This window comes from Patagioenas fasciata, chromosome 9 (genome assembly GCF_037038585.1).
Source record: "Patagioenas fasciata isolate bPatFas1 chromosome 9, bPatFas1.hap1, whole genome shotgun sequence".
NCBI lineage: Eukaryota > Metazoa > Chordata > Aves > Columbiformes > Columbidae > Patagioenas > Patagioenas fasciata.
The window spans coordinates 5,297,385-5,323,911 of record NC_092528.1 but is presented as its reverse complement, the minus strand read 5'-3'; the positions used below and the strand labels follow the sequence as shown (position 1 = coordinate 5,323,911).

General features: G+C 56.4%; 1 protein-coding gene across 1 annotated transcript; it reads right to left on the bottom strand.

Moving 5' to 3' along the window:
* Positions 1-3,818: 3,818 nt before the first annotated feature.
* Positions 3,819-14,519, bottom strand: PTTG1IP (PTTG1 interacting protein). Its single transcript, XM_065844345.2, has 7 exons — positions 14,348-14,519; positions 10,969-11,021; positions 8,951-9,059; positions 6,425-6,530; positions 6,255-6,320; positions 5,818-5,864; positions 3,819-4,580 (listed from the first exon to the last, which is right to left on the bottom strand). Exons 1-7 carry the CDS (start codon positions 14,427-14,429, stop codon positions 4,537-4,539), a joined length of 507 nt encoding a protein of 168 aa, XP_065700417.1. The 5' UTR covers positions 14,430-14,519; the 3' UTR covers positions 3,819-4,536.
* Positions 14,520-26,527: the final 12,008 nt, after the last annotated feature.

The window sequence follows — 26,527 nt, the reverse complement described above, 5'->3', positions numbered from 1 at the left end:
TCTCCCCCAATTTCTGGGCAATATCCAGCCCTCTCTCCCTCTCCTTCCCATAAGCCGTTTCCCTCCCTCTCCCCAAGTCCACAGGCACTCAGCTGCCTCTCCCCCAGTTCACAGGGCCACATCCCTCCCTCTCCCCCAGTTCCAACATCCACATTCCTCCCGCTCTGCCGGTTCTTGAGCCATAACCTTTGCCGCAGCCACATCCCTCCCACTGCCCAGTTCTGCGGCAAAAAGCAAACATCCCGCAGAAACCAGGCCCGGCTCCTCTCAGTGTCCCGGTGTTTTTATTGTAGAGGGGCCCGGGGGCCCGGCCGCCCCGCTCAGAGGCGCCGCCAGGGGAGACGCTGCGCATGGTCCCCTGAGCCCGGCTCTTCCTCCTGGAGCCTGCGCAGCCACCACGGGTCTGCGCCGGGCTCTGGCAGGTGGGGGAGCCGGCTGTGCCCGTCCCTGTCCCTCTGCCCGGACGGGCTCTGGACGCGCTGGCGGGGACCGGGGCGGCTGCGCTCCCCACTGTCAGCAGAGAGTGTCCGGCGCTGGGGACCGCCGGGGCCCCGCTGCTGCTGCTGCTGCCGCCTCTGCCGCCACGGCCCCTGTCCCGCGTAGGGATGGAAGCGGCCGTGGCGACGGGCGGCCACCCCGTCACCGTCATCCTCCAGCGGCAGGAGGCGGATGGCCAGGATGGGCCCCCGGCAGAGCGGGCAGGCGGCAGCCGCGGCGCTGGCAGCCCAGTGCTGGATGCAGGCCCGGCAGAACGTGTGCCAGCACGGGGCCACGCCAGCGGGGACTGCCAAGGGACCCCGGCAGATGGGGCACGAGTCCCCCCGCCGGCACCGCCTGGCAGCTGGTGGCACCGCTGGGTCAGGCCCGGGTGACTCCATTGCTGCTGCTGGGACTTGGTTTCCTGCGACTTGGTGTGTTCTGTGCTGCTCACAGGACTTGGTGACCTCAGCTGCTGCCGGTACGTGGTGTCTTCTCAACCTCTGCCGGTACGTGGTGCCCTCTCAGAGCTGGACGCACTCGGTGTCTCTGCCACTGGCAGGACTTGGTGTCTACTCTGCTGCTGCCGGGACTTTGTGTCCTCCCCAATGCTGCCCAGACTCGATGTCCTCTCAGCTGCCGGCGGGACCTGATGTCTCGTCTGCTGCCAACAGGACCTGATGTCTGTCACTGGTGCAACGCGAGGGCTCGGGTTCCACTGGCAGGACTCGGTGGCCACTCAGCTGCTGGCCGGTCACAGCGTGTGGTGCCGCTGGCAGGACTCGCCGGCTCGTGTGCCGCGCACAGGACTCGACACTGGCTTTTATTGGCACCCACCGCAAGTGACATCACAGAGTGACTGTGACTCTGGTGACATCACAGGGCTCTCGGGGACACACCTGGGGACGCACCCAGGAGCTCCCCAGCCTCAGACAGACCCTGTGATGCAAAGCCCACCTGGCAGGGGCTCCAGGGGTGGCCTCAGCACTGCTGGTCCCTCCCTGATCTGCTGCCGATGCTCCTCCTTGTGCAGCCCAGAACACCCCTGCCCGTCCTGGCTGGCTCAGGTTCACCGTGGTGTCCAGCAGGACCCCAGGGCTCCTCTGCAGGGCTGCTCTCCAGCCGGACACCCCAGCGTGTCCTGGGGCCTGGGGCTGTTCCTCCCCAGGGCAGGATGGTGCGCGTCCCTTGGTGAACTCAGGAGTGTCGTGGTTTAACCCAAACTTGCAATATAACCACGATAACCACTCACTCAGTCCCCTCCACCCCCCAGACAGGGGAGAGAATTGAAAGGAAAGGGAGAAACTTGGAATGAGATAAACACACTTGAATAAAATTACAAAATACTAACGCACTACTAGCAAATATATATGTATATAAAATCAAAACGGAATATGAAATAAAAGATTCTCGGTGCAGTTCCTCATGAACTCCATCCGCACCGAGCAGCCGGTCCCAGGCAGCAGCACCTGGTCCCAAACAGCCCAGGGAGAGAAAAGAGGAAAAAGGCAGAGGCTCAGAGGCCTCTGCAGAAGCCGAGGCGCCCATGGAGCGCGGAGCAGAGCGAGAGGGGACGTGGTTTGGAAACCGTCAGGCCCACGGATGAAGAACTGGCAGAGAGATGAGTGGATCAACTTTCCAGACACTCGCACGTCTCAGCCCACATCTCCCAGGGCTGTGTCCTGAGAGGGGCAAAGGGAGCTCTGAGCTGTCCCTGCTCTCTGCCAAGAGCCCGGGGGGTGTCCTGGAGCTGCGCTGCTCCTTCTGCAGCTGTGGGGTGTCTGCTGGAGCGAGCCAGAGCTGGACCGTGCTCACATCTCCTTGGGCTCCCCAGGAGAGGTTCCATGGGGCTGTCCTGTGTCCATGGAGCAAGTCACTGCGGTGCAGTGGAGGAAGCTGATGGAGAATGCTCATGGTAGGGGTTGGACTAGATATTCCTGGGGAGCAGAGCCCAACCCCCCTGGCTCCAAGCTCCTTTCAGGCAGTTCAGAGATCAGAAGGTCTCCCCTCAGCTCCTGTTCTCCAGCTGAACCCCCAGGTCCCTCAGCCGCTCCCATCACACTTGTGCTCCAGCCCCTCACCAGCTCCGTTCCCTTCTCTCAACTCGCTCCAGCACCTCAAGGCCTTTCTTGGCATGAGGGGCCCAAAACTGCCCCCAGGACTGGCGGTTTGGCCTCCCCAGGTCCCAGCACAGGTTCGGTCACTGCCCTGGGCCTGCTGGCCACACCAGTGCTGGTCCCAGCCAGGACGCTGGTGGCCTCTTGGCCACCTGGGCACACGCTGGCTGATGTTCAGCCACTGTCACCAACACCCCCAGAGCCTTTTCCTCCAGGCACTTTCCAGCTGCTCCTCCCCAGCCTGCAGCGTCCACGGGGTTGTTGTGATCCAAGTGCAGGACCCGGCACTTGTCCTTGTTGAACCTCAGACAATTGGCCTCAGCCCATCGATCCAGCTGGTCCAGATCCCTCTGCAGAGCCTTCCCATCCTCCAGCAGATCAGCACTCCCATCCAATTTGATGTTGTTTACAAACTTACTGAAGGTGCACTTGATCCCCTCGTCCAGATCATTGATAAAGAGATTAAACAGAACCGGCCCCAGTACTGAGCCCCGGGGACAGCACTTGTGACCGGCCAACAACTGGATTTGGCTCCTTTCACCACAACTCTTTGGGCCCGGCCCTCCAGCTGGTTCTTTACCCAGTGAAGATTATGACCTGCAGGTCCTGTGTCTCTGAGCACCCTTGCAAATGCTGGGCAGACCCCAGCAGCAGCTGTGTTTCACAGCTGGGTTACCTTCAGCTCGGGCACTCTGTGTGCGAGCGCTGTACGCCTGGCAATGCAAACAGCATTTCACACGAGCCCACCCGCAGAAACGCTGCAGCCCAGAGGCACTCATACCCCCAGCAGAAGGCAACAGTCAACTTTTCTCAGACAAAACTATAAAGGTAGATGCATTCCCTCACACTGCAAAACCTTTTTGGTCCAGCAGAGGACCACACAAGCGCAGCCAGCTCCCATCCTTCTTTCCCCATCCCCAGGTCCCTCACAGAGGCTGCACGGTGCAGAGTTTGGGCTGTGTCCCCAAGAGCCCCCAGCCCACTTAGAGAAGGGCTCTGGGGTGCCAGGGGACACAGGTCAAGCAGTTACTCCCAAGACCGAGTTTTCCCAGCACCTGAACATCTCCACAGACAGACTCCTCCTTCCAAGCCCAGCAAGAGCTCAGTGCAGCCTTGCTTCTGCCTCCCCCAATGACCCCGTGGAGGCCAAGTCACAGTGACGACTCCATCAGCCATCGCTGCCAACTCGTACCTGGTGCAGACACAGAATTAAACTCTTCCAGGTTAGGATAGTAATCAAATCATTTTAATATATAGTCAATAAGTTGTAAATGCATCTGAATCCTACAGCATTGCTACCAGCCGTGGCCATGGCGCCCGGGAGACCACCCTTCTCGAAAGGCACAGAGAGGTAGGAGAGTTGGGGCATTTCCCCAGATTAGTTGCAAGCGAGAACGTGCACATGGAACCTTCCTCTTGGAGGCCTGAGACAATCAGAAACTTGTGCTTTGTGCAAGGAATGCAAATGTGCTGTACGGGCACCTGGAGTGACAGCCAAGGCCTCCTGCTGACCAATGAGTCAAGAAACTCTTGCTGGTTTTTGCCTATACTAAAAGAAAAAAGGAAAGAAAGAAAGAGGGGGGACAGAAGAGGCTGGTGCTGTGTGCATGAAGGGCATCTGGAGAGGCAGGAGCAAGAGAGATGCACAAGGCTGCTTTAGCCCTTGGCTGGGGACAAGGACTGTTATGTGCATTGCTTAGGACTCCGTTACCACCCCAGAGGTCAGTGAGAAGAAATGTGTCATGCTCCAACATTGCCACCACGTTTTCCTGCACCAGCAGAGCAAGAGCAAAGCTCCGGAGCAAACCAAGCATTTGGAGTGGGGACAATGGTGTCACCAAGCATTTGGCTCATCTTCTGTGGCACCACAGTGGTCTCCTCGTGGCGGGGGAAGCATGGAGTCCTGTGGCACTGTTCAACGGGGTGGGCAGGTCCAGAGACGCTAGTTCTCAAATTTCGCGTAAGGGTTCTCTTCCTTGAACAGGCCTAGAAGAGAAAAGAGCATCGTTCAGACAGCAGCTGCCCTGCCAGCCACAGCCAGCAAGAAACCTCATTCTCGGTAACAACTCTGTCATTCGTGCTTCATCCAGTGCTGCAGCCCTCCCGATAGAACCGCTTTCGCTCAAGCTGTGCATGCGGTCGGCCCTCTTGTGCTCTCTTCCTCTGCACAAGAGGACAGAGCCATTAAGAAGCTCAAGCTCACGGCAAACTCCTTTCCCATACAGTCCAAAGTCCAGGTAAAGCAGCAGGACTGATCGCCCAGAGCACCCCTTCTGCACGCTCCACCTGTTGGGCTGAATCGGCAGCAAAGAGCACAGACCCAAATGAATTTAACACTCTTTTTAGACTTGCTCCCCTGCTCCTACATCCAGAACTAGGAGACAGCAAGGCAGGGGACGGGGCTGACCTGTGGTGTGGTGACAAGCCCCTGTGTCACTCCACCAGCTGCTTTCCCAGCCCCAGCCCTACACTTTTAGAATCACAGAATCATTTTGGTTGCAAAAGACCCTCCAGACCACCTAAGCTTACAGAATTATTGGTTGTGCTGCTTCTGGTAGAACTTGATCAGAAACTGCTTGTATAGAATTCACTTTTCCTAAGTAAGTTTGCTCAGCGTAACTTCTGCAAGCTGTGAAACTTTGAACTTTCTGCTTCCTTAAGTTAAAAAGGCCTCAGAGTCTTCAACCTGGAAGATCAGGGGAGCTGCAGCCCTGGAGAGAAGACTCTAATTTTGCAACTGGCCTCAAGTGACACACGTGGGGCGCAGGGGCTGGGATTGGGGGGTAGAATTGTCCAAGCCTTTTCCTGCTGAGGGTCCCTCTCCAGGAGGCACCAGCTCGAGCTGCTCTACGCTGCTCCTTGGGAATAAATTATTGACTTTAGAAGAATTTCTGGAATCCATGCTCGAGCCTGCAGGAAGCCCAGGGAAATGAACTCCTCCAACAAGCAGGCAGCAGCTGCAGGCAGAGGAAGGGTCTCCAGCTTCCCCTGCGGCCCCTCAAAGCCAGAGATCACCCTGCTCAGCGTGTGTGAGCCTGGCTGCTCCCTGCTCCACCATAGGACCCCTCCCCAGCTCCCCCCTTCCTTCCAAACTGCTGTCCCCCCCAGGCACACACAGCCGAATCTCCAGGTCTCCTCTGCAGCTGTAACCATAGCTAGGAACACAGCTACCGAGGCTGCTCCATCTAAAGCTCAGCTTGAATCGCTCATGTCAGCACTGTACCGTATTTTCTTCGGATTTCATCATGCCGTGATTTCATCTCTGCTCTCCTGCAAGAAGCAAGCAGAAAAACCACCAGTTAGTGACTGGTGATACAAAACCAGGCGAGAGAAGCTACAGCTCCTTGCTTCTTTCCAACCTGGGGAGCTCCAGGTTGCCAGGTTTGCTCAGCCCCCCTACCTCCCCGAGACACTGGGGACCACCAGCACCCACACTTGCCAGCAACCCTCAGGATGTCGGATACACAACACTGTTGTGATGCTGCAACCACGAGTCACCCCAGAAAGACATTGCCGGTGAGGTTTACGTTTGAGTGAGGGCTGAAACAGCCACTGACCACGTGTCGAGCCCCACGTGCCTCCTGGCGTCACGTCTGATGGCACAGACAGGAGCCAAATCCTTCTGTAGCCAGAGGCGGCGTGGCTGCGGGACAAGCTCACCTCTCCTCCTGCCGCACCCGCCTCTTCTCCCGCTCCCTGGCTGCTCTCTCTTCATCCTTGTCTGGCCTGACAGACAGAAGAGCCTGTTAGCGCTTGGCACTCAGTTCTGCAACAGCACGTGGCTGCAGCTGAGCCCCTCTGAGAAAACAGGGAACCCCTCCGATACTTGCTTTTTGCTCTTTTTCTTACAACAGCAGCAGCAGCAGCAGACCCCCAGCATGATGAGGATTGTTCCTCCCACCACAGACATCGCAATGATCAGGGCTTCGAAGTTCACTAAAATATTTGACAACACACATTTAGCACACAAATGCACGGCTGTCTGGAGTTACAATATTTACAGGCACACAACTCCTGTAACCAGCAGCTTCGGTCACTGGGCTGGAGACACATAACAGGCTGGGAGGGCAGGATGGACACTTGTTACCTACATGGAGACCACGTGTTGGCAGCAGCACGTACCACATACACACCAACTGAGTATATGTAGCTGCAGAGCACAGTGCTCAGTTACTGGCGATGAAGAAGGGCAAGAAGGGACGCATTCGGGTCAACCTCCTCCAGCAGGAACAAGAGCAAAGCCCTCTTAATCACTAACCCAGGTGAACAGTGACCCATGAAGGGATCCTGCAGTGCCGGGATCCTTTCCTGCTGGAACGCAGGCTTGCAGAGAGGGACCTGGGAGTCCTGGTGGACAACAGGGTGACCATGAGCCACCAATGTGTCCTGTGGCCAACAGTACCTGGGGTGCATGAGGAAGAGTGCGTCCAGCAGGTCGAGGGAGGTTGGAGGGTCATCCTCCCCCTCTGCTCTGCCCTGGTGAGGCCACATCTGGAGTTTTGTGTCCAGTTTTGGGTCCCCAGTTTAAGAAGGACATGGAATTACTGGAGGGATTCCAGCAAGATGCTGAGGGGTCTGGAGCACCTTGTGAGGAAAGGCTGAGAGAGCCCAAACTATTCAATGATTCAAAGATGGGACTGGGGACCTGCCTGTCCCCAGCACTGTCTCACCCTGCAGCAAGGTGAAGCTTTCCCTGGCTGTACTGCCACAGACCCAAACGGGCTCTTCAGCTCAAAAGGGAGTATTGGTGCTTCTGAAACCTTGGCTTTCAGGGCAAGCCTGGGGTTCAGATCACCAGGAGCTCCTCCGCCTCATGATAAAGGCTGAAGTCACACACGCCAAAAACGCAGACTCATTTAAGAGCTAATCTCTCACAGGATTAATCTCTAAAGCGAGTTTCGCAAGTTAAGGAATGCATTCTTCTATAATGAAACCTTTTGTGAAGCTACTCACATACAAACTAGTATTTCAAGGTCCTACCCAAGGCTCAGAGAAGCATGCTGTAGTGCTCACAAAGAGGAGATTCTTCCTCCAGAGGGTATGGGAGTGGTTTCAGCTCTCTTGTGGGTAGAGAAGAGAGCGCAGCCTCAAGCACAACACATGTCAGATGACCACAGTTCAACTCCAAGCTCCCCATCAAGGGGACAGGCAAGAAAAATCAAGCCCCAGCCCCCAAAAGCTGAGTCCTGGCTGAACTCACCAAGGCTGGTCTAAACAAGACACTGATTTCTGCAGAAACCCGCCAGGAAATGGAGCACCAAGGAGGAAAAGCAGCCGACAGCCAGCTGTTGGTCGGAAAAAGGTCCTGCAGGTGACCTGGCTGCAGGCAGCTCATGCAGGGCTGGTTTTGGAAGGGGGTGTTTTCTCAGGTGGTAAGAGCTGAGCAGGACCACAGCACACTCAGCACAAGAAGCCTAAGCAAGGCCTCCAGAGAATCAGAGAATCATTTCGGTTGGAAGAGGTGCTCAAGATTGAGTCCAACCATAACCTGACTCCAGCACTGCCCCATGTCCTGAGAACCTCATCTCCGTCTGTCCAACCCTCCAGGGATGGTGACTCCAGCACTGCCCTGGGCAGCCTGTTCCAATGCCCCACAGCCCTTTGGGGAAGAAATTGTTCCCACATCCAACCTCAACCTCCCCTGGCACAACTTGAGGCCGTTTCCTCTGCTCCTGGCGCTTGTTCCTGGGGAGCAGAGCCCGACTTCCCTGGCTCCAAGCTCCTTTCAGGCAGTTCAGAGATCAGAAGGTCTCCCCTCAGCTCCTGTTCTCCAGCTGAACCCCCCAGCTCCCTCAGCCGCTCCCATCACACTTGTGCTCCAGCCCCTCACCAGCTCCGTTCCCTTCTCTCCACTCGCTCCAGCACCTCAAGGCCTTTCTTGGCATGAGGGGCCCAAAACTGCCCCCAGGATTGGCAGTTTGGCCTCCCCAGGTCCCAGCACAGGTTCGGTCACTGCCCTGGGCCTGCTGGCCACACCAGTGCTGGTACCAGCCAGGACGCTGGTGGCCTCTTGGCCACCTGAGCACACGCTGGCTCATGTTCAGCCGCTGTCACCAACACCCCCAGATCCTTGTTCCCAGGCGCCAGCCTTGTGCAGAAGCCTCCATCACACCAAAGCAGGAAGAACCTATTTAGAGCAGCATTAAGCCCGGCAGGTCCTTCTTGCCAGAAGGCAGGAAACTGCTCACACTGCGCTTCTCGCCCACGCTTCAGGAAGTTTGCAGAAGCTGACTGACTCCAGCCTGTCACTGCTACACCGCAGCGAGAAAGGGAGGCTGGGGAAAACTCCCTTTCCCACCGGTGTGAGCGGCAGGCGGTGCCGTTTAGCAGCCGTTGCTTGAGCACAATCTACTCACCCCAGCAGACTCCCCAGCGTGCGGAGCGGAGCTCGCAGAGGTCGGACGGTGGGAGGACTCTTCGGACGGGGTACTCCACACACCTCCCACTGCTGGCGCACCACAGGCACTGGGACACAGGAACCAGGCAGCACAGCGTTACCGGTGCACAGCAGCACTGCCAGCTCGCCACGGCACCAGGGTCTCAGCCACCTGTTCCCAGGGACCAGGTACCACCCAGCAGTACCAGGATGCTCAGGAGTAACAGTTGTGTTCAGTCAGCATAGGCTTGCCCGCAGCAGGAGAGGCATTCCTTATGAGGAAAGGCTGAGGGAGCTGGGGCTCTGGAGCTGGAGAAGAGGAGACTGAGGGGGGACTCATTTATGGGGATCAATATGGAAAGGGGCAGTGTCAGGAGGATGGAGCCAGGCTCTTCTGGGTGACAACCAGTGACAGGACAAGGGGCAATGGGTGCAAACTGGAACACAGGAGGTTCCACTTAAATTTGAGAATAAACTTGTTTGGGGTGAGGGCGGCAGAGCCTGGCCCAGGCTGCCCAGGGAGGTTGTGGAGTCTCCTTCTCTGCAGACATTCAAACCCGCCTGGACACCTTCCTGTGGAACCTCAGCTGGGTGTTCCTGCTCCATGGGGGATTGCACTGGATGAGCTTTCCAGGTCCCTTCTAGTCCCTGACACTCTGGGATTCTGTGAGTGTGGGTTTCCAGAGCCAGCAAGGATCCTGAGAACCCTTCTCCTGGCTTGCATGATGGTGGTAATCACCAAGTCACCATTTCCTTAACAATATTGAGGCTGCATTGAATTTGTTTTGCATAACATCTCTGTTTTCAACATGGAATGAGCTTTCGCAGTGGTTTCAAGTCATTGCTGAACCAGCTGACTGGGAAGGCAATGAAAGAAGTGATGGTAACTTGTGGTTTGGTAAATCAGCCACTGTCGGTACTGGGGCTACGGAACGCCAGGTTCATTTAGCTGTTTTCTCCATTAAGTTGAACATAATACAGCTAAAATTTTTGTTTTAATTGGGATTAGAAGCTAGTAAGGAAAAGGGAGGGTTTTATGCATTTCTTAAAAGTGCTGAAGTGCCACAGAGCTGGCTCAGGCATAAAACCTCCCTGGAAGAGTAGAGCAGAGGATGCTTCTTGTGTTGGCCATGGATTCAGAAGGACAGTGTGTCATTAGACTACATGTGTTTGGTATTGTACGGTTTCACTACAACCTTAAAGTAGAGTATTACTCCCTGAAGAATGAAGTTCTGCAGTTTAAGAAGAAATACTCTGCCATAAAACGTATTCCATCAGAAATTCTGCTGCTGCAGAAAACATGGGGCCTTGCCAGAAACTCTCCCACCCAGGAGAGAAACTGTTTACCTGTTTATTGCACGCAGCACTTTTGGGAAAAGAAGTAGGGTTAGGGTTAGGGTTAGGGTTAGGGTTAGGGTGAGGCAGGTGCTCAGCACAGAGCTGATGGGCAGAAGAGTTTGTGGGTGCCTTCACCAGCCTTTCCCAGCCAGACTACCTGCAGCAGCTCCGCACCCTCCACTCCTGGTGGCTCCAACACCCAATGCCGGCATTCAGTTGGGTTTGGTCAAACTGGTTCTGGTGAGATCTCCGAGATCTGACTCAAGTTCAAGTTTGCTGATATCGGAGATAGGGCAGCGGAGGTTGGCAGGACATGGGGACGCATCCTGCACCCACAGACAAGCGGAGGGGCAGCGTGACCAGCCACTCCAGCCTTCTTGGCTCTGTCACTGTGTGTCCCCCTGTCCCATCTTTGAGGAGGAGCTTTCCAATTCCAGTGCTCAACTCAAAAAGCACACAACAAAACCCAAACGGTTTCTGGCAATCTCTTCCCAGAGCACCAAGTGGGGCTGCCCTCTCCCTGTCTTGGGTGGGTAGCAACCACAGTGTGCTCAGGACAATGGCAGGGGAGGGAGGAAACTGCTCCATAAGAGCCCCACAAAGCCCACGCTGTGTTTTCAGGCAGCATGAGAGGTTGGGAGTTTTACTGCTGCTACTTACGGTGACATTTTTCAGACACTCCTCGCAGCTCTTGTTCGTATACTGGTGACACTCTACAGGAAGGAAAAAAAGAAAAAGACACCTCAGTACTTCTCAGTGGTTTAAACCTCCAGGATCCTCAGAGCCGGGTCCTGCTGGCTGCGGGAGGCGATCGCTCCTCTCGGAGCAGCAGCAATGCTGGGGAACGCCGCTGTGGGAGCTGTCAGCGCCTCCGCACACTCAGTGCCACACTGGGGGACACAAAGGCAAATGGAAGTCATCTGCCTTGTCTGTGCTGACCCAAAGCCCCGAGCTGTGAGCTTGTATCTCCCTAAAAGCCTGAGCATCTGCTGTGGCCGGCAGGCAGGGGGACAGTGGGGGCAGAGCTGGGGTGGGTCCACAGGGACCCTGCGAGGACAAAGACAAGCACCAGGCAGGCAGTGCAGTCATGTATCTCCGGGTGACGGAGCAGCTCAAGCAAACAAGCCTCAGACAAGGAAGTTACTGTCAGGGAATGCAGAAGCAGAGGAGCACAAGGGGGGATACGCAGCTACAGTCCCCACAGGAGCCCACACCCTGTGCTCGTGAGGGCTGTGCCCTGCCCCAGCCAACTCCCCAAACCCTCCTTCTGCAGGAAACGCTCCAGGTGGAGTCTCCTTCTGTGCAGAAATTCAAACCCGCCTGGACACCTTCCTGTGGAACCTCAGCTGCGTGTTCCTGCTCCATGGGGGGATTGCACTGGATGAGCTTTCCAGGTCCCTTCCAGTCCCTGACATTCTGGGATTCTGTGAGGTGACAGGAGCAGCACCGCAGCTGAAATCTGTGCCTATGTCCAGGACTTGTTTCTCCCCATCTGGCTGAGGAAGCTGCTGCTTTACAGACACGGTGGCACCAGAGCCACCACAGATGATGGCATCCCAGGGATGTGGGCCAGTGGAACAGCTCAGCTCTGAGCACAGGACATGGTGGCCCAGCGGGCAGCTCCTGGCCCCGCTGGCTCTCTGGGCACGTCCTCCTACAGAATACTCACCTGCCATTTCTCTGGTGTGCTCTCCCAATCCTCAGGAAGGGTGCTTTGCCAGCCCTTGAGGATCAGCCTTTTAAACCTCACCCTCGCCTAAAGAGTCTAAGAGACTGTGGTTCGAATAAAAAATCAAACCAAACCAACACAAACCAATTTGCTGGACTACTCAGTAACTGATAGAAGAAGGATCACTGCTTCACAGCACCCTTAATCAGGGAAAAAATAAAAAATCAGTCCCAGAGGTGCTTGTTTTCCACACTCACAAGCAGCAAAGCTGCATTTTCTCTCTCCAGCTGGCAGGAACCCTCAGCTGTGACCCACTGTCACATGCTCTGCGCAGCCCTCCAAACAACTGGGCAATTTATTAACATAGCTCAGATAAGGGTGTTTACACACCACCCGGAGAGACCGAGATTGCAGATTTTAAGCACTTCAGGAAGCTGTGTCTTCCCTGTTTCTCCAATCGAGGGCAGAGAAGCGTCGCTGCCCCGAGACTGTTGCTTACAGTGAGTCACGGAACAGCCGCTCACAGCGCCAAAGCCACCAGCAGGCAAAAGGAGAGCCTGTGGTTTTAACCGGGCTTCCTACTGACACTGCACTTTCCCCTGGGGTGTCCCCTCTCCTGGCACCCCAGCCAGGATTCATCCTCTGAGCCATTACACCGAAGTCACTCCCCTACAGCTGCATGGGAATGGGCCATTTCCAGGAATTTGCATCCCTCCAGGATCGGGATTTTGCTCCAGGACTGGGGTTCTGTGTGAACACCTGATCTCAGGGGAACAGCCCACTCGCACAGGATGATGTAAGAAGCACGACAATCCCCAGGGACAGAGGTGGAACAGCAGCTTTTGCTGTGCTGAAGCCTCTCGCCATTTGGCTGCAAGAGAAGTGAATGGCTTGGGGCAAACACAGGGCAGCAAAACACACACAGATCCTTGCTCTCTGCCCAAGCGGAGCCACCACGCAGCCGTCAGAGTGCTGGTCATCACGTGGAGAGCAGCTCCTTGCTCAGAAGAGCGGGCAGACTTCTTGGGACACCCCTGAAGGGGACTGTCCCCACCTTTTGCCAGAGCTTCTCCTCTCCCTGGCATGGCACCCACAGGACTACGCTACATCCTGCCCCCACCAAGGAGAAGCTGTCGGGCACCCACTGCTCCTCACCCAGCCCTGAAGGCACCCATTGTCTCCCTGCTCCCCCAGCCACAGTCCCCTGTGCTGAAGGAAGGTCTTCTCCCTAGGGCCACTGCTGGTGATGTCCCCCCTGCCCAGCACAGCCACCCAGCTCCCACCTGAGCCGTTGGCACCACTGAACACACAGCATCATCATGATGGCAGCTGGAAAAGTCACAGGTAAAGCCTCTCCAGTAGCACCCAACTTGCAGAGCATAGCGGGACACGCCGGTGCCCCAAGCAGGATCATACCCTGCTGAGTTGCCACAAGGATGTGACCTGACCTCCCGCTCCCACTGCCCAGCTGCATCCCCAAGGCCACACTGGCCACCATGTGCGTGCCTGGAGCTGCTTCGTCCAAACCCTCCTCCCGCGGGAAACGCTGCAGGCGACAGGAACAGCACCGCAGCTGAAATCTGCGCCCATGGTCAGGACCCGGTTCCCCCCATCTGGCAGAGGGAGCCCCTGCTGCTATGGACACAGTGGCACCAGGGCCACCACAGACAATGGCATCCTGAGGATGTGGGTCAATGCAGCAGGAGAATCACAGCATCCCAGAATGTCAGGGGTTGGAAGGGACCTGGAAAGCTCATCCAGTGCAATCCCCCCATGGAGCAGGAACATCCAGCTGAGGTTCCACAGGAAGGTGTCCAGGCGGGTTTGAATGTCTGCACAGAAGGAGACTCCACAACCTCCCTGGGCAGCCTGGGCCAGGCTCTACCACCCTCACCCCAAACAAGTTTCTTCTCATCTTTCAGTGGAACCTCCTGTGTTCCAGTTTGCACCCATTGCCCCTTGTCCTGTCACTGGTTGTCACCCAGAAGAGCCTGGCTCCATCCTCCTGACACTCCCCCTTTCCATATTGATCCCCAGGAATGAGTCCCCCCTCAGTCTCCTCTTCTCCAGCTCCAGAGCCCCAGCTCCCTCAGCCTTTCCTCACACGGGAGGGCACAGCCCAGGTCTGAGCACAGGACACCGTGGCCCAGTCCAGCCACCCTCCCGGGCTTGTGGGAAGCTCACAGTGGCCACAGGGCCCCGAGTCCCGCAAAAGTGGGGTCCAAAGTCACGGCGAGGTTTCGGCGGCTCTGTCCCCCTCCCCGTGGGGAAGCCGCGGGCAGGGCCGGGACCGCAGAGAGTTCGGAGCCACCGGTCCCCGCGGGGAGGAGCGGCGGGGGTGTCACGGGCCGGGCCCGCGGTCTCGCTTACCTGCCGTCCCGTCCTGCGCGGCGGCAGCGGCGGGGAGCAGCGCCAGGGCCAGGGCGGCGCAGAGTGGCAGCAGCGGGACCATGGCGGGGCCGGAACGGGGCCTGGGCCGCCGGGCGCCGCCGCCTATGAAGGGCCGAGCGCGGGGGCGGGCTGGGGGCGGCCCCGGCGGTCACCGAGCTGGACGGGAAGGCAGAGCCGCGGGGCAGCGCCGGGCTGGGCTGGGGCTGGCTCAGCCCTCCCCGGGGCTGCCGAGCCCAGCGGGGCGGGAGGACACATCGCAGCCCCGGGCCCGGCCGCAGGAGGGGGCCAGAGCCCCGCGGGAGCCCCTGTGCCAACCCCGGGCCCCTTCCGCGCCCGGACAGAACGGAGGTGCCGGTAGTTCAGTTGATACTTCAGTTCACACGGTCACTGCGACGGGACGAGGCAGTGTAACTTCACTGGAGACTTCGGGTTTGTTCATGCTGAAGTAAAACGAACTGAGACCACACCTGGAATATTGTGTGCAGCTGTGGCCCCTCAGCTCCAGAAGGACAGGGAACTGCTGCAGAGAGTCCAGCGCAGCCACCAAGATGCTGAAGGGAGTGGAGCATCTCCCGTGTGAGGAAAGGCTGAGGGAGCTGGGGCTCTGGAGCTGGAGAAGAGGAGACTGAGGGGGGACTCGTTCCTGGGGATCAATATGGAAAGGGGCAGTGTCAGGAGGATGGAGCCAGGCTCTTCTGGGTGACAACCAGTGACAGGACAAGGGGCAATGGGTGCAAACTGGAACACAGGAGGTTCCACTTAAATTTGAGAAGAAACTTGTTTGGGGTGAGGGTGTCAGAGCCTGGCCCAGGCTGCCCAGGGAGGCTGTGGAGTCTCCTTCTGTGCAGACATTCAAACCCGCCTGGACACCTTCCTGTGGAACCTCAGCTGGGTGTTCCTGCTCCATGGGGGGATTGCACTGGATGAGCTTTCCAGGTCCCTTCCAACCCCTCACATTCTGTGATTCTTTAAAGGAGAGTCCAGCCCTGGAAAGGAGGACTTGGCTTTGTGGAGGCTCAGAGCAAGCCATGAAGGATAAAGGACACCCCAGGACAACCACGATAACGCAGCATCCCAGTGCCCCTGACACGTCTTTGAAACCCTCCTGGCATCGTCTGCTGTCACAGAGCAGTAACTCGAGCAAGACTGACTGCAGGGACGCTGGGGTCAATAGACCAGCAGCAAGAACTGCAAAAATAGAGCCTCTTTGCAATGTTTTGCTGTGATTAGTCTGGTTGTGTTGTACCTGTTTGCACGGTGTAAGAACCCCATGTAAAACCACATTTGGATGCCCCGGTTTGTCTGGGACACCTCATGCCCATGAATAAATATTTACCCTGTGGTTCCATGCTTTGCATCCCATCCTCTCTGCTTGGTCGGTACGGGCCAGTGTGAATTTTCATGACACACGGAGTGATGGGCTCTCCCTCCCAGGCAAAGCAAGAAGCCCGCTGTCCTCAAGGCCATGTGTTCACTGTTCGAGATGTGAGAAGCCGCATCAATATAAACAAGGATTTTCGTGTGCTGTAGGTCAAGAATACAGCTGAGTGCTTTCCTGTGCTGCAGCCAGAGAGCTTCACACTCCTTGATTCATGCCCAAGTGATGCAGGCAGCCCAAAAGAAATGAGTTTCCGACTGTCACTGTAAGGAGAGTTGAAATGCTGCCAGCGTGGGGCTGCTCTAGGATCTGGTGCTACCCTAGACCTGTCGGGAACAGGGCAAGAGTATCACTACATGCGTATGGCAGGGCAAACCCGCTGTTCCTCCCAGTGCACCTGCCCCAGTTTGCAATCCTGTGCCTGTGCCCCCATGGGTGCCATGGGGTGCTGTACCCCGCCCCGCTGCTACTCCCCTGCCCCGTGGTGACAAATGAAACCACTGTCCCTTGAAGCTGGGTGAACGTTGGGCTCCAGCAAAAAGGCACACTCAGTCCAGGCCAATTCAGAACAAGACCAAGATTTTCCAGGCAAATCCCCAGAGGGAATTATGCCCTGACACCATCAGCCTGTACCTATCACACTGAGAAGCACTTGCTCGTCTCGAGGTGCAGGCAGGAGCGGGCAGCCTGGCGCAGACAGCGGGATGGGGAGACGAGCAGCCCCTGCACCAGCGCCAGGGCTGGCACATCCCTGGGATCCCGTGGAGGGGCTCAGCACCGCGCAGCTGTTCCTCTGTGGGAAAGCTGGCCGAGTGGTTCATGGCTGGCTGGGTTTGGCTGCGGGGCAGCAGGAGGAGCCTGTGGGTGGGGGGCAGGAGGTGCTCTGCAGAGCTGAGCCTGGGGACCAAGGGCAGAACCCTGGCTTGGTGAATAACTGACTGGTGGGTGTGGAGGCACCTTGGGGAGGAGGAATCGCAGAATCACAGAACAGTTTGGGTTGAATGGACCTTCAAAGTTCATCCAGTGCAACCCCTGCCATGAGCAGGGACATCTTCACCAGCTCAGGTTGCTCAGAGCCCCGTCCAGCCTGGCCTGGGATGTCTCCAGGGATGGTTCATCCACCACCTCTCTGCCCAACCTGGGCCAGGCTCTCACCACCCTCAGGGGCAACAATTTCTTTCTTGTGTCCAGCCTGAATCTCCCTCCTTTAGCTTAAAACCATCACCCCTTGTCCTAGCTCAACAGGCCCTGCTGAAAAGTCTGTCCCCATCTTTCTTATGGGTCCCTTTTAAGTAGGAAAAGGATGCAATAAGGTGTCCCCAGAGCTTCTCTTCTGCGGCTGAACACCCCAGCTCTCAGCCTGTCCTCACAGCAGAGCTGTTCCAGCCTCGGATCATTGCTGTGGCTCCTCTGGTACCCCCTCTCCAGCAGGTCCGTGTGTGTCCTGTGCTGAGGACCCCAGAGCTGGATGCAGTATTTTGAATTGTCCTACACTAAATTAAGAAGCCAACTAATATTTTCCAGCAAAACGGAGAATGACACCTGAAGAAGGTGATCCCGCAGCTTGCGCCGGCAGCATTGCTGGCTGCCCCTGCCTCCGCCAGCTTCATCTGCTCTGAAAGCCTCGCTCTCCCTTTTGTGTTCCTGGTGTCCTTGAGAGTCAGATGGGCTGGCGGCCGGTGACGGAGCTCCTGCGGGCTGGGACAGCGACCGGCTGCTGGCATCGGGCTGGCTGAACCGCGGGCTGTGGGGGCCGAGCCGCGGGAGATGTGTCACGCAGCGCGGGGAACGGGCCTCTCGTGATGTTGCCGCGCAGACGAGCGCTCTGACGCCAGCAGCTGCCTCTTGCAGGTGGTGCAGATTTTGGCAGCTTCTCCGGAGAAACATGAGGCTCTTTGTGCGTCGCAGGGACCTGGGGGCTGCCAAAAAGACATGGGACCTGAGTGTTTGTTCCTCCAAAAGGAGCTGATGCTCGAGGCCGGGCAGCGGCGGGCCCTGGGGAGCCTCCCTGAGCTGCAGGCAGCTCTTTCACCCGTGCTGAGCCATGTCCTGACACCAGAGCCGCTGCAAACAGCTTGGGAGGCCCAAGGAAGCCTTTACCGAACCATTTTTCTCTGCAAAACACCTCGTTTGTTTGTCCTGGGTTCATTCATGAAGCAACGTTTGCGGTACGGAGCATCCCCAGAGCGAGCACCCGTGCAGGCGAGGTGCTGGGGAGACCGAAACGCCGCGCTAATCCCGCCGGCCTTTCCACTCCCTCTCCTTATTTGTCTCTGAAGGGTATTTTCAAACCCTTCAAGATGGCCTCAAGTGGTTTCCAAGGCGACGCTGCTGTAGTCATCACTGCCATGGAAACCCTCTCTTTGGCATAATATAAATATTTCCCTTGAAGAAGGCTGGATGAGTGGGCGATGTGCTATTTTCTAGCACTCCCTGGCTGCAACAGGACAATCTCCAGGAGATGAGGGGGGTGGGGGGACCGGGAGGATAAAATTAGCTCACCACGCGGCCCGGGGATGGAAAGCGGTGATTGCCAGTGTTTCAGTGCAAAACCTGGGTTTGTTTGTGGCGGTGGGGTCTAAATGAAAAAGATTTACTCTACAGGGAGAAAAAGAAAAACAAAGAGAGGATGGAAAGAAAAAAAAGGTTGAAAACAGTCACTTTTTCTTGTCCTTCCTCAAAGTTTCCCTGTAGTCCCAACCCCACATCCCGTCTGGGCAGAGGGGGAGCCTGGAGCACCCCGGTGCTGGGCTGAGCCCCCGCAGCCTCTCCTGGCAGCGGGTGCATGGCTGGGGGGTTCGTTTGGCTGTTAATTGCCTCCTTTTCATCTCCTCAACTCACCAACAGCTTCACTTGAGCCTGGGGTGCCTGCAGCCCCAAGCATCGGTGCTGGAGCAGGAATCCCCAAAACACCCTCTGTGCTGCAGCAGCCCCCAAACTGGGGCTGTGCCACAGAGCCCTGTCCCCCAGCACACGGTTGTCCCCTGTCCCTTGTCCCCCAACACACGACTGTGCCCTGTCCTCCGGCACACAACTGTCCCCTGTCCCCTGACACGTGACTGTCCCGTGTACCCCAAAACACGGTTGTCTCCTGTCCCCCAACACATGACTGTCACCTGGTATATGACTGTCCCTTGTCCCTCAACACACTACTGTCCCCTGTCCCCCGTCACACAACTGTCCCCTATCCCTTGGCACATGGCTGTCCCCTGTCCCCCAACACACAACTGTCCCCTGTCCCTTGGCATATGGCTGTCCCATGTACCCCGCCACACAGTTGTCTCCTGTCCCCCAGCACATGACTGTTCCCCATCCCCCGGGACACAACTGTCCCCTGTCCCTTGGCATGTGACTGTCCTGTGTAGCCCAACACACGACTTCCCCTGGCACAGAACTGTCCCCTGTCCCCCAACACACATCTGTGTCCCGTCCCCTGGCACAGAACTGTCCCCTGTCCCCCAACACACATCTGTGTCCCGTCCCCTGGCACAGAGCTGTCCCCACTGCCACCCCCCACTCCAGCCACCAGCCACCGACCAGAGTGGGATTTCTGAGCCTCTGTGGGAGCCCCCGGCATTGCTGCGCAGGTGTTTCCTAAACAGAGTCACCATGTCCATCACCGGAGGCACCGGGACGAGGCGTCGGCAGAGCCCGTCTGCACCCGGGCTGGCACGGAGGCACAACCGCCTGTCCCCGAGCAGATGGCTCCTCTCACATCCCGCTCCAGGCAGACACCGCAGGGCTTTCCCGGCAAACACCCCCCCTCCCGAACACAGGCGCGTTCCGAGGCCTGGAGCAGCACTTCTCTCTTTCCTGGAGGACGGGGATGCTCTCGCCTCGCTGGACCGCGCAGGCTATTTTTTGAGCAACTCAAGGATGAGCAGATACCAACCCCATGCTGTTGCCTGCTGATTGCTGCCCTCTGAGCAGGGACTGGGGACGAACATGGGGTCCTGGCGGAGGTTTGTCCTGTGAGCCCACGAGCATCACCCCGAAAACTCTCCCCTCACCCCGGGTCATGCCATTGAGGGTCAGACCCCAGCACCTGCTTTCCTTTTTCTCCATTTGGGAAAAAAACAAAACAAAACACAAAAGAAAACAAAACAAAACCTACAAACCCAGAGCAAACAATTAAAATGTTCCAGCTGCTGGCTCGGAGCAGTGATCCCAGATAAAACCCCAAGGATCTGCTGGCTAAATATAGCTTGAGCCCCATAAATTAAACAAAAGCTTTTCACAGGGCTCTCAGAAAGCTGCTTCCAGCAGTGGTTTTATCTATGTAAGGTATAACTCCGGTGGTATTTGTTATTATTAGCCCTACCTCCCCCATGTCACCGGCCTCCCCAACGCCGTTGTTTAGGAACATGGGTTTTGCGGAGCCAGACCTCTCCTCTCAACAGCTCCATGCTGCGGTGCATCACACCTCAGGCCACTTCCCTGCCTCTTTATATGAATTTGCAAACCCGGGTTTGTTTTTCTTTTGAACAAATTCAGCTTGTTTGATACTTGCTCATCTCAGACATCCTGTGTTTTCTGGGGCTGCCCTCATTTAAGGCCTGTCTCAGGCATCTGCTTAATTTTTACCCCTATCAGCTGTCCTAGGAGTGTGAACCCATAAATAAAATACTGCCTGCAATGCAAGTCTGTTGGGAAGCTCTTACAGGCATTGTGCAAGCCAACCTACATGTAGGTGCTTGTCTTGCCTCCCTTTTCTCGTCAAGGTTATTAACAATATTTTATATATATATATATGACATTATATATCCAATGACTTATAGCTTTCTGGGAGTTTTCCCTCCCAGCCCTTTGAAGATGTTCCAGCATCCTGCTGCCTCGAGCGCACGTGGCCGGCTCGTGAGCGGGAGCGATGCCGTCGGTGTTGCCGAGGATGAGTTCACACCGCTTTCTCTCCAGCGCTCCCTCCTTGCACACCGTGCTCAGTGTGAAAAGCACATCCGGCTCCTGCTTTCCCAGCCCGGATATTTAGGCTTTGTTGTTTTTTTCTGCGCAAGAGCATTTCCCCTGTTGCACCCAGAGCTGCTTCATCCCAAAGCCGAGCGCAGTGCCAATGAACTCCCTGCCCCTCGCTCCGTCATGGTGCTGGGCTTTGGTTGTGTTTCTGCATTTGCCGATGGGGCTATGGCTGAGTAATCCAGCCCACGGCTCAGAAAGGTGTGAGCAGAGCTGGCAGCTCAGAAAAACCAAATCCCCTTTTCCAACTGAAAACACCATCTCCTCGCTGAGTTTTTCTCAGCCTCCCATCGCTCCTGGCTCCCGGCAGCACGAAACCACCCAGCAGAGCTTCTTCTTGCTGAGCTCCATGTGAGCAAACCCCCACAGACATCAGCCTTCGTCTGCGGCCACCCGCTTGTCTTGTTCCCATGTCATTGTGCCCACCCCCCCCACACTTTTTTGGTTCCCTGCAATGGTTTTTAGGCAGATAGCCCTTTTCTGGCAGGGTGCGAGGAAGAGGAGGCCAGAGCTGCCTCCCCTGGTTCTTGTCATCCTCCTCCTCAACAGCTGCGGTCAGTCCGGGGGCACTTCACCCGCATCCCCTCCATCCCTGGGGAGCGGAAGGAAAGAAGAGGTTCCCCCTCTCACCATCTCCTTGGGTTTGTAAAACACGCCTCTACGTGCCCCCTCGGCAGGGCACAAAATCACACAAACGAACAAACAAACATAAAAACCGGGCGGTTTTAAGTGGACTCAACCCCCCAGAAAAAGAAGTTCAACTCTGAGGCTGCCATGGCTATATTTAGTTGGAACTTTTCTGTCCAGGTTTCAGACTCTATTTGGAAACCCTGCACCTTGGCGTGCGGCCAAGCATCTCCGTTTTAGACAGTGATCCCTCAGCATATGGCAAATGTTTCTCATCTCCCGGTGGCTGCGGCGCTGGCCCCGGCAGCCCAGCAGCAGAGGGGTTCGAGCTGAAACCGAGACAAGCTGGCTGTGGATCCACCTCTCAAACCCAGGAGGTCTTTTTATGGAAACATCTTCTTGACGTAGCTTTACAAAATAAACCCCAGGAGCATCAGAACTGTCCCCTGCCCCCGGTGCCTGGCAGGTGGTTTTTGGGGGTGCAGACCCCAGGGCATCACCCCTGGGAGCAGGGCAATGGGGAGGAAGATGTGAAGCACCCTAAGGCCTCCCCAGCTGCTTCAGCTGTCGAGGTGGGAAACAACTTCTAGCTTTTTTTGCCCCTCTCCCCACTGAAAATGTCATGAAAATTCCCATTCGGCATGCTGGCAGTTCTGGGGTTGACACAACAGTCGCCCGGTGCACGGTGCAGTTCCCAGCAATGTGATGGTGTTTTGGTGCCAGCAGTTTTGTCCTGACAGTCCGCGGGTGTCTGAGTGATGCTCAGGGAAGCAACATCCCGGTCCTTTCCTCCCCACTCCTCTCTCCTCTCTTTTTCTCCATCGTGGATGAAACAAGGCTTGTGACAGCATCTCTCATGGAAATAATAATAACCAAAAGTCAGGCAGCAGGTTCCCGAGCGCCACGTGCACGTCCCTGCTCCGTGGCAGCTGTGAGATAGAGGGAAGCAGGAGCCAGCTGAGAAAAGGTGCTCGAACGGCTATTTATACAGTCCTTCCAAATATTTTAGGCTCTTGACATACATGATGATGTATAACAAAAATATCTGCTTCAAAACCTTCCAAGTTAAGTCCCACATCCTTATTTTGATTCAGGAGTTCAAGGGATTTAGGGAAGTATATACTTTAAGCGATTCTTTTCACTCACAGCAAGAAGTGCTCAGGGACAGTGGGACAGGCTTTGGGGACAGACCTACAACCCAGCACCACGGTGCTGGGGAAGAGGAGCCGCAGTGGGAGCATGGTCCTGACCAGCTGTGGGAATAACTCCAAGGACATCTGCAGGGATGTGTGGGATCAGCACCTTCCAGGCTGTTTGACTGGGGCACTGCAGCGTTGGTTCCATCTCTGCCCTGCGCTGTTTCCTCAGCTCTGGCAGGAGAAGCCAGGAACAGGTGGCAGAGCCCATTCCCACAACACCCAAACGCCTGCCAGAACCAAGCCAAGCTTTGCAGAGTAGTTTAAACACCCGCTAGCGTGTTCCCTAAAGCTCTGTGATTCATCGACAGCCACTCGGTTCAGCTCTACCCTTTCATCGTCCCTGAATGTGGCATTTCCCTAAATTGTGTGGGCTTTTTCTGCCGCTATTACACACCTACGGGTCCAGCTGTTCCCTCCCAGGCGCTTTCCATACAGCGCCGTCCTGCTTTGCAAGTCCTCGCTGCCCGTAGGACGTGTGCTGCCTTTAGGCGAGACACAGGTTTGTCCCAGCGGGTTTGGTCCTCAGAGTGTCCCCCCAGTCCCGGAAGGTTGTGGTTGTCACCCCACGCAGCCACTCATGTCCCTCGTGCTGCAGCAATGCAGGACAAGAAGGATGGAGGTTTGGGTAAAAGTCTTTGTGGATGAAAAGCTGAGAAGCCCAGGTTAAGGATGTGGGATTCATGGATGCTCTCCCAGTGAGATGGGGCATCCGTGGGACCAGCTTCCCCCTGAGAGGAGACCCCATCCGGGTGGGTGTTGGCAGCCTGCGTGGGATCCGCACATCCCAGAGCGTGGAATGAGTTGCCCAGGAGCTCTGCTGTGCAACAAGGATTTTTGCAGTAATTCTGTTTCTTCCTCTCTCTCTGAGCCTGGGAAGTCTGAGCTCACGACGCCAAACGCCACCCCGGTGTGTTTATTAATGCTGATCGTAAAACCTTGGCAAAAGCATTCACCAGCAGGTCTGCAGAAATCCTGCCGGATCCGCTGCCTTCCCACCAGATGGGCCTTATTAAGAGATGTCACAGAGCTAACAACACCTGACAGCTCTGACTCCCTTCCCCGCTCGGCTCCGCGCGCTCCAGCCAGGCAGCAGCCCAAGCCTGGAGCCCAGGGGAGGCAGCAGCTGCTCCCAACCCTGGCCCCAGGGCACAGGGCTGGGGTTCTGCATGGACACCAGCTCCTGCACCCCAAATTTGCTCTGTGCTCCTCCCTGCCCTCCTCCCCCCACCCCCCTGGTCCTGCTGGAGGCACCCAGGTGTGTGCGATGAACCGTCATCCACAGCGCTGGTCGCTGGAGGTTGCAGATGATATATTGGTATCTCTGCACATGAATGGTTTTCCATATATTTGGTTGAATGTGGGATTTTTCCACTCTCCTATTTACTCTAGTTAAAGCAACCCCTGGGAGCAGAGGCATGGCATCCTGCTACACACTTTTCTACAGCTTTCAATAACACCAGAACGCGCCAGCCCCGGCAGACACAGGCAGAGCATCTCCCGCACGGCTCTGCTGAAGCATCCATCGTGTCTTCACTCTACATTTACACTGGCAAAATGTGATTTTGGGGAGCACCGTGGTTGGGACATGGATGGGAAGGTGTAAGTTGCACTCTGCATTTTGGATGTGCGGCCATCCCTGGTGCTCTCTGCTCCCATGATGCTGTGATGCCGTCCCTTTCTGAGCCATTGCGTTGTCACTGTGGTCGTCATTTTCTACAGACCGGGGTCACTCAAAGGGAAACAGGGAAGGGCTGAGGGTTAGCAGAGCACCCATGGGTGCTCTAGCTTGGTCTTTAGAATCATAGAATCATTTCAGTTGGAAAAGACTCTCGAGACCACCAAGTCCAACCGTTCCCCCACCCCTGGCACTGCCCCATGTCCTGAGAACCTCATGTCCGTCTGTCCAACCCTCCAGGGATGGTGACTCCAGCACTGCCCTGGGCAGCCTGTTCCAATACCCCACAGTCCTTTGGGGAAGAAATTGTTCCCACATCCAACCTCAACCTCCCCTGGCGCAACTTGAGGCCGTTTCCTCTGCTCCTGGCGCTTGTTCCTGGGGAGCAGAGCCCGACCCCCACTGGCTCCAAGCTCCTTTCAGGCAGTTCAGAGATCAGAAGGTCTCCCCTCAGCTCCTGTTCTCCAGCTGAACCTCCAGGTCCCTCAGCCGCTCCCATCACACTTGTGCTCCAGCCCCTCACCAGCTCCGTTCCCTTCTCTCCACTCGCTCCAGCACCTCAAGGCCTTTCTTGGCATGAGGGGCCCAGAACTGCCCCAGGATTCGAGGTTTGGCCTCCCTAGCTACTCTCCATCCCCAGGTCCCTCCCACCCAGGTTTCCCCAGTCCCTGCTGAGCTCAAAGGGAGCTGGTGACTTGCAGACTCAGTGTCACTGGTCACTGTCTCGACGTGGGATCCTCCTCCAGCCTCGGGGAGATTGCTGCTTCGCCCAAACCCCTGACTCACAGCATCGTTCCCCAACAGCAGGCTGTCAGGAGTATTTCAGGAATATTTCACTCTCCGGAATGTCACCCTGCCTACAAACCACGCTCTGGAGGAGAGCCGGGCAGTCATGCCTCCTGGCACAGGAGGCAGGGATGGAGTCAACCAGCGGGGGAGATGATGTTGTTTCCCCCCAAGACACTCAGCACCCCCAGGTAAAAGGCCGGAAAAGCCACACCGAGTTCTTTGGGAAAACATAGGGTAGGAAAGTGGCCAAGTGACTGTCCTGCCCAGCACGGTGCCCTGGGACACCCCCCAGCACCGTGACCGGCAGTGGGACGGGTCCAGTCCGGCCACAGCGGCATCTCCCGACTGTGCCGATGAGTCCCTCGTGGGGACATCCCATCCCTTCTGGGTTTTCTCATTCCAGCCACATCTGCCCCTCTCCAGGTTCACCTCAACTCAATATCACGCTGCCGACCACTCGCAGGCAGGAGCAGGAGAGCTTTGTCCTTCATCCCCCCCATCCGCACATCACTGACACCAAGCAGAACAAAAACTGTAAAAAAAAGATTAGCCTGGAATTTCTCAAGAGGTTTGCATGGTTTTTGTTTGTTTGTTTTTAGTTTGTTTTGTGGTTTTGTTGCTATTGCTTGGTTTTGGTTTTGTTCGAATTTTTTTCCCTCTCTGAAATTTGTCACCTTTACTCTGATCACTGAGAAATAACAAGGGTGGGCGAATGGCTTTTCCTTATCTTCCGAGCAAGAGTTGGGGCCAGGGGAGCCCGGGCTCATTTTTATTGTATCGTGACTGCAGTGCTCATTATTCACAGCCCTAACGGGCTCTGCGGTTCCCGCTTGTAATCACACGTTCAGTAAAACAATCAAGTTATGGTTGCTGGGGATTCCTTCTCCCATACGTAACAGAGCAGGGGAGGAGGCACCACAACTGAGTTAGCAGCAAACCTCACCGTTGCCTTGGGTCAATATTTTGAGAGCAAATTAACCAGAGTTAAAGCAAGAAAAGAAGCTGATTAAAATGCCCCAAATCTGCCGACATGATGAAAAGACACTTTAAACCTCTCTCTTGCTTGTCGCACTGATAGAAGCATCCTCTTCCCTTTGGGTGGCCCCACAATGAGGTTCATCCTCCTGTGCCTCTGCCCGCACCCTGGGGGGGGTTCAGCCCCCAAAGCTGCAGGTCACTGTGTTTGCTGCCTCACCCGCCCACCCTGCGGGTCCTGCCAGGGGGAACCAGAGAAAAAGAAGAAATTACCAAGCGTCAGAACAAGGAATCAGAAGTGACTCAGATTTAGGAAAGACAATTTTTGCCAGGCAAAATATGATAGCTTTTTTGGACGGGGTGAGTAAACTGGACTGCAGCTCTAATCGATCCAGCTTTCAGCACATCGCTTGCATTAATCTGGAGAGCAAAGCCCAGAGCCGCAGAGCTTGGCAGGAGCGATGCGCCCGGGTGGCGTGGGTGTCTGCGGGTAGGGTGCTGGTGAACGGATGGGGACCAGGGAGAAGCTACAAATTCCCAATGGG